General features: G+C 38.4%; 3 protein-coding genes across 3 annotated transcripts; 2 read left to right on the forward strand and 1 right to left on the reverse strand.

The window, feature by feature from the left end:
• Nucleotides 1–1,339: 1,339 nt before the first annotated feature.
• On the reverse strand, nt 1,340–5,546 carry LOC103698497 (cold-regulated 413 plasma membrane protein 2-like). The gene is made up of 4 exons (XM_008780526.4): nt 5,255–5,546; nt 3,313–3,420; nt 2,553–2,623; nt 1,340–1,818 (listed from the first exon to the last, which is right to left on the reverse strand). The coding sequence occupies exons 1-4, from the start codon at nt 5,410–5,412 to the stop codon at nt 1,565–1,567; spliced, it is 591 nt and encodes a 196-aa protein (XP_008778748.1). The 5' UTR covers nt 5,413–5,546; the 3' UTR covers nt 1,340–1,564.
• A 2,012-nt stretch (nt 5,547–7,558) lies between these two features.
• LOC103721176 (octanoyltransferase LIP2p, chloroplastic-like) lies at nt 7,559–14,904 on the forward strand. Its single transcript, XM_008811255.4, has 5 exons — nt 7,559–7,957; nt 9,462–9,639; nt 12,716–12,980; nt 13,720–13,870; nt 14,255–14,904. The coding sequence occupies exons 2-5, from the start codon at nt 9,473–9,475 to the stop codon at nt 14,539–14,541; spliced, it is 870 nt and encodes a 289-aa protein (XP_008809477.2). The 5' UTR covers nt 7,559–7,957; nt 9,462–9,472; the 3' UTR covers nt 14,542–14,904.
• A 237-nt stretch (nt 14,905–15,141) lies between these two features.
• LOC103721177 (pentatricopeptide repeat-containing protein At2g22070) lies at nt 15,142–16,678 on the forward strand. Its single transcript, XM_008811257.4, has 2 exons — nt 15,142–15,229; nt 15,327–16,678. Exon 2 carries the CDS (start codon nt 15,517–15,519, stop codon nt 16,480–16,482), a length of 966 nt encoding a protein of 321 aa, XP_008809479.2. The 5' UTR covers nt 15,142–15,229; nt 15,327–15,516; the 3' UTR covers nt 16,483–16,678.
• The last annotated feature ends 450 nt before the right edge of the window (nt 16,679–17,128 follow it).

Genomic DNA, 17,128 nt, shown 5'->3' on the forward strand with positions numbered 1-17,128 from the left:
GAGGAATTTCAGCTACCAACACAACAACATAATCAACTCCATTCGTTAGAACAGCTTCCATTGAGTCTCTACACCTATCCTTTTTTTTATTCTAGTTTTATAAACCCTTATCTTCTCAAAATAAAGATTTAGTTCAGAATTGCCCATTTTGAATTTCAAAGTTTCTCTGAATTTGAAAGTTATCACTTAGTAGGTTGGAATGCCTACCAATGGGACTGGTGTATTGAAATTCATTGCTAAATTATAATCCTATTAAAATTTCTGTTTAGTTAGTCATTAGTCTTAATGACTTTAGGATTTAGATTCTATTTTAATTGAGTTGAGTCTTAGACTTAATATATCTGAATATGTTTTTTAGTTGGAATGAAATATTGATGTTTTTATATTTTAGTAGGAGATATTGATATTTTTATTTTGTTGTAGGAGAAAGAATGTGATTTTATATATAGAGGAGAGAGTTATATGAAAAATTAAGGAAAAATTTGGCAAGACATCTTTTCCGGTCAGAGGTAAGGCATCTTAGAAAAACATTAGGCTTCTTTGTGAGAGAAGGCTAAATCTATCGTTTTGATTTTTATTTTTTTTAAAATAATTCTTTTTTCTCTCAAATTTTCTTCTACTATTATTTTCTTCTCGTAATTTTCTGCAAATATTATTTTAATGTGTTTGGTATCTGTTCTGGGTCTTGGATCAGCACAATCAGTCTATTCTGGATGGCATGCTGTTCTACACAGATAGCATCAAAACATCTCTTATTTTATCGACCACAAGGAACACCTTGATTAATTATTGTCATCCATCAGGTTCCTTCAAGACGATTTTACTAAATCTTCTGTGTACTATGCCAAATTTTGAATTTGGATGGTGAGGATTAAAACAGTATGGAGCAGCAATCTCCAAAGAATGAAGTAAATAATGAAACTGCCATCATGGTCCTATACTGAAAATGCCATCCTTAAATCAGCCATATGCCCACATACAAGTTATCAAAATTATGGTATAGATTACCTTTTCTCCCATGCACCAAACTTCTCAAGAAGAATTTCATAGCTTTCTAGTTCACCTTTATAAGGAGCAGATACATGACCTCTAATCCCACATAGAGAGTTCTTAAGATGTTTTCAGACATGGTAGATGACTTGCGATTTCCCCACCCAACAGAACAGGGAAATGCAGCAAGAGCTCATCAATTCAGATGAATCAATTAAACCAGAAAAAGAACATGAGAGGATGAACCACAAAATCCAAATCCTATGCACATGGTGTCAGCGCTTGCACTAGCTTAGACCTACATAAAATTTATGCAAGCCAAACTCCATCTCCGACATGAAAAATATCATGGTTGAAGTACAAATCCATTTTTTTCTAGGAAATGTAAATCTCAATATTTTCATGGTTCATTACATATACAACATATGACAGGAAACCCCACAATCTCAAAGTTGCTACATCCAATAACAGATTTCGAGCTTTACAAACAAATGAAGACACACAAAACCAGAGTATTTAATGTACTGTCAATGGCAGCAAGGCAAAACATATCCAGAACTGGAATGAAAAGAACCTACAGAAAATACAGCACCAAGCACCAGATAGGGTAGACCAACAAAAGAATGATACCTACAGTATTTGATATGCCATGTCTCTTTGTGAATGAATTCCTAAAGCCACCGGATGCTCGGATGTGCTCCTGAAGCAGGTAGCAGCCAATAGCTAAGCATATGAAGATGCCAATCAGACCGTTCCTGATCGTGTCGGCAAAGAGGCTAGGGGCAACCACAAGAAGAAGGATCAATGATCCAGGCATCTCCAACCAGTCTGCATCAAAAGGAACAATATTCGCATCAGAAAGGATCCAGTTGCTCTCTCTAATACCTACAGCATTATGATGTCTTAACATGTTACACATGTAGATATCTTTCTATTGCAAGGATGAAAGCTTCGTAAGTGTACTGTGTCAGGGCACTTTGATATGGGAGGATCTGGGATTTAACGATGCACAGATAGATCAGAGAAATGGCTAGAATCACGTGCCTACATGTTTCAACTAATTATTAGTGCAAATAAAGGAGGAAAAGAAAGCGACACTTTTTTTTTTGAGAAAAGAAAATAACACATTTGAAACAATCAATATTTACAGCTATAAGGTGGACAAGTTAGCAAAGCTTTCAAACATCTAGTGCCAAATCTATGTAGAACACAACATAACAGAATGCTGACACAGCTACTCCATGATCCAAGAAATTTGTGGATCAAAGTGTTGAACATGACCATATGTAGACAATTCAGAAGAAATTTAACACTGAAATAAATAGTACGATGAAGCATTTCTCAATTTGCTGATAGGGAAATGTGAGAGACTAGAGAAATAGAACGCCCATCAGGAAAAAAAAAAAACAAAGAAATAGAACCAATTACCATTGCGTGAATCTGTAGACATATGATCACTATACAACTGCAGATAATCAAAACCTTCAGTGTGTTCGTGCCACCGCAGGCATATATAAGCAGGAAGATGGTAGATCAAGCTAGATGGATATTAAAAGCCATACCTGGGAAGTGCCGAGGAAAGAAGAGTCGCAGCACAACAGCAATAAATGCAATCCATTTACCAAATTCCCCTCTGCAAAAATATTTGAATAAAATTGAAGACCAAACCATGGAAAAATATTCAATAAACAACTAGGATTGTCCGATTTGTTTGATGCTACTTACATTTGTCCTCAGTTAATTTCTAACCCAGGATAAATCATCTGAGATTATTAAGTTAATCATTTCTCACAGTCTCCTTCCAAATCTTGTTTTCGTTTTTTTTTAGCTCATTCCATGAAACCACACTCAGGCAGTCTTTCAACCATTCAACTCCCTCCACAAGAAGGGCAGTTTTGGTCTGAACTTCCATCCATACCATACAAAGTTGTCTATCCTCGCTTTATATGGGTGACAACTAACCACATCTAATATACTCACTGTCCATGCTAGTATCATGCTCATGGGCCTCGTCCACCACCTAACATCCTGATGCTCTGACAAAGGTGGCCTGACCATTGTTTTTTGAAATTATTTTTTGAATCTAAATGGCATTTGATGATTGCATATTACCCCAAAGGCATATCAACACTTCATTTACCTCAATTTAATCCTATCAGGGATGTACTCATTTACCCATCCATCATTCAGTAAAGTTGATTCAAGGTGGCAAAAGTGATTTATTTGGGACATATCATTTTAATAGCACTAATTACATCTCAAATCCTCTCATGTTCCCACTACATCAAAATGCTAATATAAAAGAAAGGAAAGGATAATCACCTCAGTAAAGAAAACAGCACAGACGGCAAGCTCAGGAAAATATAAGGAACTAAAAGTGTAGTCAACATGTTTGTCCTCCAGTTTGTCCGGTCTAATATCAACAGATATCTGCAGATAGAGAAGCAAAAAAAAAAAAAAATTATATTAACTGCAAAGTAAGCTAAAACATTCAAATCAATAGAACGTCCTGGCTGCACAAAAAAGCACTTCTCATAAATTTCTTTTTCGAAAAAAGGCTGAACATGTATATCTATATCTGTATGTAATGAAGATTCCAGGCATTCCAAAAACTCTGGAGTGCATTTATTGATCTATACAGTTAAAAAATGGAAGATAAGTTGCATGAAAGTGGGTAAATTCTAACTAAACATACATGCAACATCATATAAGCATCAACATAAAGTCTATGGCAACGGCAATTAGAATTCACCATCTCTTGCGTAGATCAAGTTAAATTACTGTATCCAAGAAAAACAACCAAGTATCAACAAAAACAGGCAAAATTGCAGCTTTTTTTTGTTTGAGTCACAAAAACGAAGCATTTCCTCGTACATATATTGTTGTTTTAATCTGAGTGTAACTATGTATCTTAATCAGATGTCAGAACCTTTAGATCCAGCAGATACAGAACAATCAACAATCAAGTCATAACTGAAAACCTAACCCCAGTTCCCCTGTGAAAGTACAAACAATAATGATTTAGCTGTTTTATTTAATTATAATATATAAATACTCTCAATATGTAAGTAGAAAGTTGCAATCCCCAACATTAAGCTGGGAAAGAGATGTAATTGTATAAAGAGCTATCTTTTACATAGATAATTAGTAAGAGATTTGTGATGGATGAGCTTGTGAAAGCCCTACTAGGGAATGGAGTTGTGCTTTCATCTTGCGAAAAGTCTATAAGAGAGGAAGAAAATATGCTCTCACAAATTTAGATTTTCTAAGAGACTCCATATTAAGAGGGCGTACTCCACAAGCCCCTTTCCTTTCCTAATTATTCTTTCTTCTTTTTCTTCTCATTATGCAAATCCATCACCAAATTTGTGTAAGAGTCTGAACTCAAGTTGCATGAACTGAATATCAAAGCAAACAATTTAGAACTCGGTAGCAATACAATGGCATGGTGTTCATAAGAATAGACCCACCTGATATTACTAGAAAGTATCATATCATAAATTCAGGACATCAAAATCTTCAGCAATTGATGGAATCTGATGAATACTTTATGGAATCCAGAGCTTGAAGGGTGTAGATGTGCATGTGATATGTCGCAAGCATGTCAAGGTTCATTCTGTATGCTGCTTACATATTTGTGTTTATTTATCTCCTCTCCTCTCTCCTTTTTGCATGTGTTCTGCTACAAGAACTATAGCAATGGCCATGCCACCTGGCACCCTGTATATGTATATAAAATTATTGCCTCCAGTATTGATCTGATGTATTTGGCATTTCTTTTAAGCCTTCAGTCTCTAAATAACATGTCATAGAAGCCCCTTCAGGCCCCTTTATGAAATCATCAAATAATATTTGGAGCTTATACCCACCTTTGTAATTACAATTCAAATTATAGCATCATCAATTTTATCCTACTGAATCACTCTTGGAAGTATAGGACTTGAACATAGCAAGTCTTAGGCAAGTTGATTGTAGTTGATAAAACCTCGAGTCAGATATCCATGTCAAAGCTTTTCTCTTCCATCCAATTCTTTTCCCTTCTATTTTCAATTAATGGCGACAGAAAAGAAATTTTCCAGCCACCATGCTCTTGCTAGGAACTCACAGCCCTGGCAAGTGGCAACATGAACCGGAGAGAGTAATTCGTGTCCGAGATCAAGTTAATTCCCTTTTAAAAGTATCCGTACAAAGAAATCGGAACAAACGCAAACAAAGGCAAAGGGATCATAGAAAAGGGAAAAACGATCTAAAAAGGCGAGCTCACATTGCTGCTACGGAGGCAAGGAATTTGAGGAAGGTGGTGCCGAAGCCCAGGCCGCCGCCAAGCTTGAAGGCATGGTTGGCGAGCTTCTTCGCGGCGATCCCAAGCTCCTTGAGATCCGACTCGATCAAATCGTCGGCCAGCCGATCCGCATTCCGCATGTTCGCCAAGCTCCAAAATTTCCCAATTAGACGAAGAATAATTATCGAAGAAGATGAAGAACTACTCCCTTTTTTTTTTCGGGGTTTGTCTCCAGATTTCACAGCTCAAGCTATAGAGTGCGAGAGAGGAGAGAGTGGATAAAGACGAGCGGGGCGCAATAGGTCGGTTGGCCTATGGACACCTGTAGAGCCGTACGGACTGCACCTGGCGCTGTCGGCACGCCTTTGAGAGTAGTGCTACGCCGTGCCATTCCCCCGGCCAGGATACCTGATGTGCCACGAGGGGATTGGTTCTAGTGATGGTGTTGGCTCTTCTTCGGGCCTCCTGGTGTCGCCGCGTGGAAGGGCAATGCAGCGAGGAGTCATTTGGTGCTGTAACATTTTTTTTCCCGGTGTCCCTCCTTCGGTTCCGTCACTTGGCCGGAACGATGCAACGGTGTCCTTGCTGGTACACGTGGCTTTATCCGAGTCCTGGGGTTCGAAATTTCCAAATCGAGGGAAAGCGTCGTTTGACCGTTCGATTTGCACCGGCGGTTTTTTTGGATAATGACGTGTCCCTAGTTTTGCTTACTGTCGGGTTTGCTTGCCGCGTGTCTTATATGCTTTTCCTTCTTTGTTGGATGCTATCTGGTCAGCAACTATTTTTCTTTTGCAGGTTCGCTGGAACAAGCTATGTTAAGAGTTTGAAAAAGATGGGAGGCCTTGCTTTGTTCCTCTGAATATGCTTTTGAGATGTTCAGAAACATTGGTTATGATTTCCTTGGATAATTTTGCTAGACCTTTTTGTATACTTCTTTCTCCTACAATTTGTTGAGAAAATGGATGGCTTGTTATGATATGAATTTCAGTCTTGTTTTGTTCCATCTTGATATGGACTTTGGTTAAGATTTTAAGGGTGATAATAAAAAAAATACGAGAGACTATTCATAGTTTACACATATAATACAATTTAAAATTTTATATTTCTCAAACATAAATTGCACATGTTGTTTGCTAGTGGTTTGATAACCATTATTTGGAAATATGAATTGAGTCTCATTATGATTAATGAACTATAAAAGTAACATGCTAGGAAACTTCATTTTAATGTACATATAGTGTTTGGAAAATAATTTTGTGGCCACTATATTACAAAAGCAATATCTAAACTTTATTATAACCAGTAGGTAAAAAAAAAATTGCAATCAAATTTTATTTTTCATATTTCATCTGCAATTATTGAACATATATATCCTAGAAATGTACTAATATAATTTGATAAATCTTATTAGCTAAATTATAATCAACTATAATTTTAATCATATTTTATTTGACTAGTTATAATGCATACGCACATGACTGCTAAAAGTATTGAATTCCAGGTAGTTTGATATTTTTAATCTAACATTAAAGTAAACTAATTATTAATTTTGTTTTATAAAACCAAAAGAACCATTTTTAGTGATCTATTCCATCTTAGATGCAAAGGTGCATAATAGAGTGATATGATTATCATGAGTTGTCCTGTAATAATTAATAAAACCAATTGTTAGAAGAGCGAAACATGGCCCATTGCTCATGCAATTTGGGATCCTTGTTTTGGTCAATAAACCTTTGCTCAAGGAGGTGCAATCAGCCTAGTGAATATTATTTATTTTGATATTTATCAATATTGTTATGCTTGTGAAAGCAGAGGACATCAATAATTATCGAAGATTCAGTTAAATGAGATTCAATAATTGAAAATTCACCTCTTTCATGATTTGTTTGAGTTGAAGTCACAAGCTGGCACTCAGGATCTGGGAGGGCCTTTCTTTTAAGCCTCTTTGTTCTTTTATATGATCTAATGCCTTGGAAAAATTTAGGAATCCATACCATGTAGCTTGTCCCTTGGGAGGGCCTGGACCTGGATTTTAAGACCGAGGGATGGGCCGGGCCTGAAAAATGAGCCCGTCTTATAAACGGGTCGCATTCGTATGTAGATGTTGAACTCGATGAGGCTGGTTCGCCGCCTGGCCCGTCTCTCATTCCGAGTCCGCTCTTCCCCTCTCCTCCTGCAGTCCTGCTCCTGCCTCTTCGAGAAGATCGTCCTCCTCTTCTTTCTTCTCCGATCGTCGCCGGCAGCGACCCCTCTCATCCTCTTCTTCTTCCATCGCAGCTGCGGCATCCGCTACAATCATCTTCTCTTTATTCCATTCGACGCCTCTCCCTTCTCCATCCCCAACTTCAAAAGATCCGTCGCCGCCGTCAACTGGTGCACTGCCACGCCAGCCCTCGGCGGCGGGCAACCGGCGGGTCACATCGTCGACCACGACATCGCTGAGGGCGTCCACTGGGCGTCGCTGATCCAGGCGCTCGTCTTCTGCAAGGAGGGTCCCCCGGCGCCGCACCTGCAGATCACCGCCGTCACCGCGGGGCGGAGGCTGGGGGCATTCGGGGAATCTTTCGGTCGGAAATCGGGGATTAGGGCACAAATCAGGTCTTTTCTCCTCTTCTTCCTCTTCCTCCGCGCTGCCAGCGGCTAGCCGGCGGTGGACGTCCGGTGAATGTTGGACGCACAACACCGGTAAGCCTTTCAGTCTCTCTCAACCTCTCCCTCTTTCTCCCCATTTCTCTTCCTCCATAGTCCAGGCTACTAGCAGCTGGCGATGGACGGCCGTCGGACGGGTGATTCTCATCCTCGAACTTTTCTCTTCTCCACCCTTCTTCTTCATCCTGTCTGTTATGATACCAGTCAACGGCAACAGTCGTCTCATCCGCCCTCCGAAAATCTCCCCTTGAACACGCCGCCCCCATCCTTCCGTTTCTCTCTCTCCCCTTCCCCATGAACTTCCCATCTTCCTTCCCCTGCTCCCCTTCACTCTATTCACTTTCTCTGACTTTGCCTAGCAATAGCTGGAGCTTGGAGCCAGCTATTTTTTCTCTAGTTTTCTTTTTTTTTTCAGCGTTAGATAGTGAAGTAACTAAGATTATAAAGTACAATTCTGTGTTCCTCTTCTGAAGAAATTTCTAATTATAGATCATTAAATTACATATGTTATTTGATTTCTTTTATCTTTGATTAATGATTTCTTTTTTGAGATTGTTCTTGAATTCATATTGTAATGTTTTTAAAGTTTTTTCATCACTGTATTTTTCATGTTAGTAACTTTTGTTCTGAAAGTGCCTAATGATGGATAGCAGAAGGGAACAATATAGGACAGGGAATGACTCATCATTCAGAAAGCTATCTGATTTGGGAGACTAGACCACAATATAGTTAATTAATTGGAAGCTGGATGGGATTGACTTTGTATTCTGGATGTTATGCATGTTTAATAGAACTGTTCTGTAATATACTAGTATTTTTTGGTATTTTCTAAAACATTTGCAAGTATTTTTTTGCATTTTCTTTGGTTTTAAATGAAGTTTCAGGAAGCCTGAGGCTCGGCCCAAAGCTCGAAGCCCGAGTAAGTACTGGGCTCGAGCCTGGGAAGTAGGCCTGAAGGTCGGGCAGGGTCCGGGCTGACCATATTTGGTTATACCTTGGACGGAGCCCGGATCTAACCTGACTTATGAACAGGTCTACAACTACAAGTACCGAGTTCATAACAGAGATCCCATAGCAAAAATTTCAGGCGTGGCTACTGATTTGCAGTTGAATCTTTTCAAAATATGCTGTTTTTGTCTGATTGTATGGTTAAATTTCCCTATTTCATTATCATGCCAATCCATGTTTTTCCTTTAAAAATTACATCATTAAATTTTTTCCTTTCAGCTTTTAATATATTCTTTGTGTCATATGAATTCCAACATGGATTTGTTTTCTTTTCCCATGTATCACACTTTTCTCTTTTCTCCGATAATCTTATGTGAGTTCTTATTGATCTATGCTTAACAAAAAAATCTAGCTGCTGAACTCTTTCTACTCTTGTATGGTATTTAGATTAATTCTATTTACTGATTCTCTACACTTGTTGCTAAGTAATTTACATTTAAGTTTTTTTAATTTGTAACCAATCATTTCACTTTGAAATAATTAATCTGTTCCTTAGTTCTTTATTTTGAATTCTTTGGGAATTATGGTACAGATAGATGAAACATGATGAGCTTGATAAATCTTGGGATTATATTTCCATTTCCACCTCATATGTCCTCGGAGAAGGTGCAACATAGACGATTTCATTGTGTCGGGTTCTCAAAGGTTGGTCAAGTTTATCATAGTGAGGCTAAAGAAGCTGCCAGAATAAGTCATCATGCAAGGAGGAGGTCAGCTACTTTCACCTTTTTGATTTCTTACTATATTACTCACTCTTCATTTTATTTGTCCCAGGGCCAAATGCTTTGGGATTGGACACTATCATATAAGTTTCTTGTGCGTTTCAACTGATTTTTTGGGATTTTTTCTTCATCTTTGTCATGTTTTTGATCAAAAGAAAAGAAGTTCTGTTGACTTCTTGAATTCCTCAATGTCATTTGTTCCTATCAGGGTTAAAATATTGGTGTGAGCAATCTATCAAGTCCTTTATTATCATGTTGTCCTTAGATTTGTTCATCATCTCTTTTACTATTTTTCTCACATATTCAACCCCCTATTTCCAATTGTATTAGGAATTCTCTTAGTAATTGTAGCACATGATCATCCAAGCACAATGTTCATCAATTATCTTTCTTCTTAAAATACAATTTATTAAATTTCTGACAATGGCGATTAAAGAACACTTTGAACTCATTTCCACGTTGTTAATCCTACTTTGATTGATTTAGCAACTCCATTCTTACTTTATATACGTACTTAAGATTTTTGTACTACATTTTCCCCTTCAAAAAATAGATATAAGAGCAAGGTTTAATGAAATGTGTTCAACCAAATCAGCTAGTAAATTTGAAAAGGTGTCCAACCAAGTCCAAAGTGATTAATCATTACAAAGCTTATGAAATTGTTAAATGGCCAGTTAAGTTATGGGCAATATTGTCTTTTCTTTTAATTATTTTTATTACCCCCTCTTGATTAAACAAATTAGAGGCCTAGTATTGAATTGTAGTATTTTCTAAATTTCTACGAAAACATCCTATCAGGTTGTCAAATTATGAATGGAACAATACTACTACTACTTCAACTACCCAGTTTTAATATTTCTAGGTTGCTGGCATATTTGGGCACTTGTTGATATCTTTAAAATATTGTCTCTTATTTACCATGACCAAAAGTGTCAGCATGTAGTCCTTTCACAACACTCTAGCAATTGGCTATTTCTGATATTGAAAGATATTAACCTAGAATTTCTGGATTTAAAGCCTAATTTTCCCCTTTGAGTAATATGTGCAATATATATAGTTTTTTAAAAAATTGCATGATTGACTCGTCAACCTTGTCTGCTAGTTAATGCAGTTTGATATAAGTAACTATTTATTTATATTGTTAGTTTATCCCAATGTTGAACTGGTCATTTTGTGTTAGTGGGACACTTCCTATGCTAGATAAAACGAGGAGATGACATGCATGGAATTGTTAGGGCTTTGCTTGTACAATATGTATATCTCCAGCAATGTATGTGTCATTGCTTGGGATATTATTGGACCATCATAGTTTATCTTCAAGTCATTATGGAGCATGCTCATGATATATAACTCTAATGTATATAGATCATAATTTAATAGTTTTAAGTCCTAATCCGTTATTCCTAGCAGCTTGTTGATTTGGTAATAGGATTTGAGAAAAAATTATTATGGGAGTTTTTCTGAATCATAAAATATTAGCTTGCACCTAGGTTTTCAATCTCAACACTAGAACCGGTATGGGTACAATTTAGGTTGATACAGTACACCCCCATACCAATACATGGTACATTGTTGGAGGCGAGATAGTGGGTGTATCATATATCAGTACAGTATCTTATCGAGCCCCCGTACAAAATTAGTACCTAATGAGGTCAGTATGGTATGCGAATTATTGGGCGGCATGGGTTAATGCTTGAAAACCTTGGCTCGGACAATTCAAATAATTAATATTCAAGGATGACCCTACATACGAAACTTGTTGCTCCAATGGTGGTGGAACATGAACAGGACCCACATTAACTGCACCATTCGAAGGTCAAGAGACATGGTGACCAAGGGAAGGACTCTTACTGTGCTCTTGGTTCACACCTCTCTCATTAAACGAGGAGATGGTTTCTGACATAAGAGATCTGAACTTGAAAGCAGTGGAAAGTGTGGCTTTGGCTCTAAGTTGGAGTAAATGGCTCAACTAGAAGCCCAATAACCAAGTGGTATGTGCCTACTTCCTTTGTCATTAGGATATCAACAAATAGGGAGGCCTATCTGAAATAGACTATGAAAGCCTTTCTGATTTACATGCTCACCAATTGGAGCACCTGTAATTAAAAAATAAAATCCTTGAGGGCAAGAAGGTTCACTTAAGAGAAGCATTGGTTCCTCAATCATGCATGGTTGGCAGATTGGGAGTCAAGAAGATGCCTCCAGTTGTTGGAGTTGGTTTGGGTGGCGGCTTATGCCCAACAGCTGGCCCCCTCCCACTCTGGGCTGCTGGCATAGTGGTATAGGAGCATTAGCAACCACTTTGGGAAGGGCCAGCTGACCTTTGTGGCATAGATTTCAATTGCTTTTTAATAAGTTGACATCGAGATTGGCTATCTTGGTAAGTTGTGCACATTCATGTGTTGCCTCATTGTTAACTACTGGTATTTGTGATTGAATGGGTGCACAAGCTGTTAAGGAATTCCCTTCGTGGCATTCTGCTGAGAAGAGGGGTTTCATTTACTGTCTTCGGACTTTGTATGCTTAAGCAGTTAGGCAGGAGGCCCAGGCATACCCAGGATATGGTAAATCAGTGGACTTCTTCTCCATTGTTGGGGCATTGGAGGACAAAGCTATGGTAGATGTGAGGCAGCAGTGGGAGATGTAAAGCATGCCCTTTTTGATTCTGATCTACCAAGTGCAATAGGGCTCTCTACAAGCAATCAAGTTTTTCCCTATAGAAGTTGGGTACTTTGCTGGACTTTATCCTAGAAGCCTCCCAAAGATATGCCTCAGATGAGCTTGAAGAGCTTCAAATCATTGAGAGAGTGTGTGTATTGTGGTTGTTGTGGAAGTCTTAGAATGAAGCGATATTTGTTATTTGTCAAACTAGCTAGGTATTGTAGTTCCTAAATTCTGATTCTTTTTTTCATCATGACTTTGATTTTCCAGTATCTGCTAAATAATATTGATCCAATATATGAGAAATTACTTTAGAATCAGGATGAATGTCTACTTTAGCAATATGCTACTTGCCTATTTTATTGCCTCATTGAAGGTCAATAATCTCTGTGGTACCAAATAGGTGTGACTGCTTGGACCTCCACAAACAACAGATTCCTTATATGGAGGGATGGTCTTGGCAAAAATTCTTGGTAAGGAGGAGGCACATTTTGATAGAAAGGGATGAAGATCACTCTGACACGTTGATTATTCTTCAACATCCTCCTGTTTATACATTGGGTACTAGCAGTTCGGAGAAATACCTGAATTTTGATATACAAAATTCTCCCTATGATATTTACCGGACTGAACGGGGTGGAGAAGTCACCTATCATGGCCCTGGACAGGTATTTCTTCTATTTTAATATGCTCATAATAGTTTGTTGTGGGTTTAATTTCTGCAGTCTATAAAATTACTGTTTGTGGACAAATGTTTCATTTGAACTTTCTTTTTTTTTCTGTCTGTAAATTTCAGCTGTTTTGGTTCTTGATGTTGGTTTACTTTCTCTGCTTCAGGCTTTAAACTGACTATAAACGAGAGTAAATGGACTCATTAGCCATGTTTAATTCTACATTTTATCTTTATAGTGCATTAACAATAAATAGATGCCCAGTTCCTCTATTAGTGATACCAAATATAATTCATCAACTTATGGCCGCGAGTTTTGTGAGATCTGGGATCATTTGTTGTTTCAACTAAACCATAAACTTGTAGTCTAGGTCACCTATTTCATATATTTCTTCGCGAAGCATTTTAGTAAAATAAGCTTTCCTTTTGGGAAGTTAAAAATAAAAAGCCTGTGGATCACTTACCTATGCCATTATAAGAGGATGTTTCTATCTATTTGAGTTTTCCATTATTTGCCTTCCTTGCAAGATAAATAGTTGAAAACTATCTTGTTATTCTGATCGTGGAAAAGTGGACATAGCTTGCCAGAGATATACGTTTGTATATACACGCAGAAAGATCTTGAAGTTAATTAGAAATGATTTTGGAATTGTGTCATGACTGCTTGCTGATATTATCTTCTTCATTGTATTTTTGGAGTTCCCTTCTTACAGTTTGTCTGCTGTCTTTCTTTTTAGCTTGTTATGTACCCTATTCTCAATTTGCGGTATCACAAAATGGATCTGCATTGGTACCTTAGGTCACTTGAAGAAGTGATAATCCGGGTCCTTTTATCTACTTTCTCTGTCAAGGCATCCAGACTTGAGGGTTTCACTGGAGTTTGGGTTGGTATGTCCCTGCTTTCTTATACTGATTAGCTTCTTCCTTGTGGCATAAATGGGTCCTTGAATGTGCCCATCTTTGCATGCATGCATGCCATCCCTAGGATAGGTGGAGCTGTTCAGGTACAAGTACACACTCATGCTAACTGATAAGAGAAAAGAAAAAGGGAAATTTGTTAAGAGTTACATATATTTATAGCTCGCTGCATCAGAATAAGATAATGAATCACCATAATATTGCTATCCTAGACTTTATTATTTGCTATCCTAGACATTTTCCCCTCTAGACCAACTGCGAATATAATAATGCCAAGCACAATGTAGTAATTCTGTAAATTGCTGCTAACAGTTTTCTAGATTTACCTTATTTGTTCGGCTCTGGATTTTCTAGGAAATCACAAGGTTGCTGCAATTGGAATTCGGGTTTCTAAGTGGGTAACATATCATGGTTTGGCATTGAATGTTACGGCAGATTTAGCTCCCTTTCGGCACATTGTTCCCTGTGGCATACGGGACCGTGAGGTTGGTAATCTAAAGGAGCTGTTGGGGACAACTGAAGATGCTAATTTAATGGATGTCGCTCATAAATCCTTGATTGAAGAATTCTCTGAAGTTTTCCAGCTTTCTCTTGATTACAGATTAATCTCTGAATTGGACCTTCCTGAGGGAAGGTCATGAAGTTTGTTTGCAGGGGTGTCATTCTTCTGAAAAAGCACTCATCGCTGATTTATCACTGAGAAACATCAGATTGTACATACGCACTTGGCATGGTGGAAACCATAGTCGCTATTCACAAATCGTTAGGAGCATGTTTTGTTGCTATATCCGGCAGCCTCATTCCATAGTCGCTCTTCTGAAAATGCAAGGATGTATATTTTTGTGGCAAGCTCGATAGTTGTTTTATTTTTCCTTTTTTTTTTTGGCCTACAGACATTTATTCTGGCTTTTTTTTCATTTATTAAAAATGCCCGCTAAAACTCCAGCTACCCAAAACATTTAAGGATTGGTGATTGCAGGTTTTGCATATAATCACCATTTACACGGAGTACTGTGAGGAAAGCTGTATATGTAATGAGTTGTATGTTATCAATTTATTGATTAAAACATATTACTACTCATAAGTTTTTTTATATCATGAATAAGCTGTATTTGCATAACCAAACATTTAAATCACAATTATTTTTCTAAAATATTAAATTGTTGTAGTGAGACCTTTGGTTGGTTTAAAGCGGAGCTGAAAGGTGGACGGGAAGGACAGAGACGACGAAATACGACAGAAGTTGAACATTATAAGCAAACCCCATATTTCAAACATCCAAAACTCGTCTCCAAAATATTTTGCTTTTTTCACCAAAAAAACCATGCTGTGAGTTATTAAAAAAGATTTAATATAGATTCAAGAATGTAGTTATCGTCCCATGAAGATTATGAATCAGTTTTTTTTATTATTGTTTATGAATCAGTGTTTCATAGCTGAAGATTTTCAAAAGGCTGGTGTTCCTTACTGATTGCTTTCTACCTCATGAGGTGCGGGAGTCTCATCCTCACAAGGGCAAGGCTATTTTTGTAACTTTCCGTTTGGTTCATCCTTTGGCAAGCAGCGACTTATCATCCGGTGGGATTGGAACAGAGTTTCCCTGCCTCTCTGATACGATGACCTCAACTGCTGCCACAGCCACTCTGTTGAACTCCCTTTTCCCGGCCAAGATGGTCAGTTCAGAAGAACACCCATTTGGTCGCTCTTATCCCTCAAAGAATGCCGGATTTTATCCAAATTGCTTCCCTCGTAACAAGAAGATGGCACCTCTAACTCTAAGAGAACCCAAGCTCCCAGTTGCCACCTCCGATGCAAGCACTGTAGCTAGATATTCTTCACAGATGGCATCCCAATCACAAGGCGCAGACAGTCTAAATAATATTCTAGAAAGTTTATGCAAGGAAGGAAGAATTGAAGCAGCCTTTCAAATGGCAGACCAAATGGCCACACAGGGAGCTTCAGCACAACCTGCGAACCTCGTTCTTTTACTCCAAGCTTGTATCGAGTCCCGCTCGTTGGCTTCAGTGAGGAGAGCCCACCAGATTATAATGAGGAGGTCCCCATCTATATGCAGTTCACCAATCCTTCACAATTTGGCCTCTGTGTATTGTAAGCTCGGAAGCACCAAAGAAGCTCACCAACTGTTAAACAAAATGCTCGAACACGGACACCGGGGCTCTTCGAAGGCTCCTTCCGGTCTGAAATTTATGGAGAGAGGGGTCAGCAACGGTGGTTGGAACGCGAAAAGGAGAGAGGCATTTGAGAAGGTGAGGGAGCTGCATAAGGAGATGAGGGCGGCAGGCTACGTGCCGGACACAAGGTACGTGCTCCATGACATTGATGAGGAGGCGAAGGAGAAGGCGCTGATGTATCACAGCGAGAGGCTGGCCATTGGTTACGGGCTTATAAGCACGCCGCCAGGGACCACCCTGAGGATCATGAAGAACCTCAGGATCTGTGGTGACTGCCACAATGCCATCAAGATCATGTCCAAGGTTGTGGAGCGGGAGATCATTGTTAGGGACAACAAGCGGTTCCACCACTTCAAGGATGGGGTATGTTCTTGTAGAGATTATTGGTGAGAGATTTGTACGAAAACTGTTCTGTATTGGTTAAAAGTTCTTTAGGTAGGTTCTCAGGAGTGTAGTTATAACAACGCTATTGTTATGCTGCATCGGTCATGAGTACATCAGCTGTTGAACTCTTGAGGTTATGTGTTCATTGTGATCAGTCAGTGATTCAACAACTAAAAATTTTGAAAAATTCTTTTTGTAATAATGCCATTCTAGCATATCGTAAACCTTTTCAGAGTCTAATTTCAGTAGGATTCTTTATTGGCAACACAATTACAGAGCACGCTAAGCTTACAGAGAACAACAAAAACTGCAGTCTTACTTCATTAATCTATTGCAGAAACGTTTCAAACAGCAAGCAGACCGGAGACCTTAACAGAAGCGTCGACTTATGTCGACATGTTTCTTTATTCTTGTTAAAGACCAGAGGTTTATTAAGCATTGCTATAACTTTTATTGTAGCAATGCCAATTACTTCTAAATACACTGCAGTTTCCTTCAGCCTCCCTTCTAACCATTTGCATCCTTTATTCTTCCATCATATCATCATGCAATTCCACAACCAGTTGCTCCCATCCTTGGAATCAGGCACTAGTTTTATCTGCATGTCATCATCGAAGAGCAATTGTAACCAATGATTTGAAGTGATTCCTCA

Source organism: Phoenix dactylifera, unplaced genomic scaffold (genome assembly GCF_009389715.1).
Source record: "Phoenix dactylifera cultivar Barhee BC4 unplaced genomic scaffold, palm_55x_up_171113_PBpolish2nd_filt_p 000007F, whole genome shotgun sequence".
Taxonomy (NCBI): domain Eukaryota; kingdom Viridiplantae; phylum Streptophyta; class Magnoliopsida; order Arecales; family Arecaceae; genus Phoenix; species Phoenix dactylifera.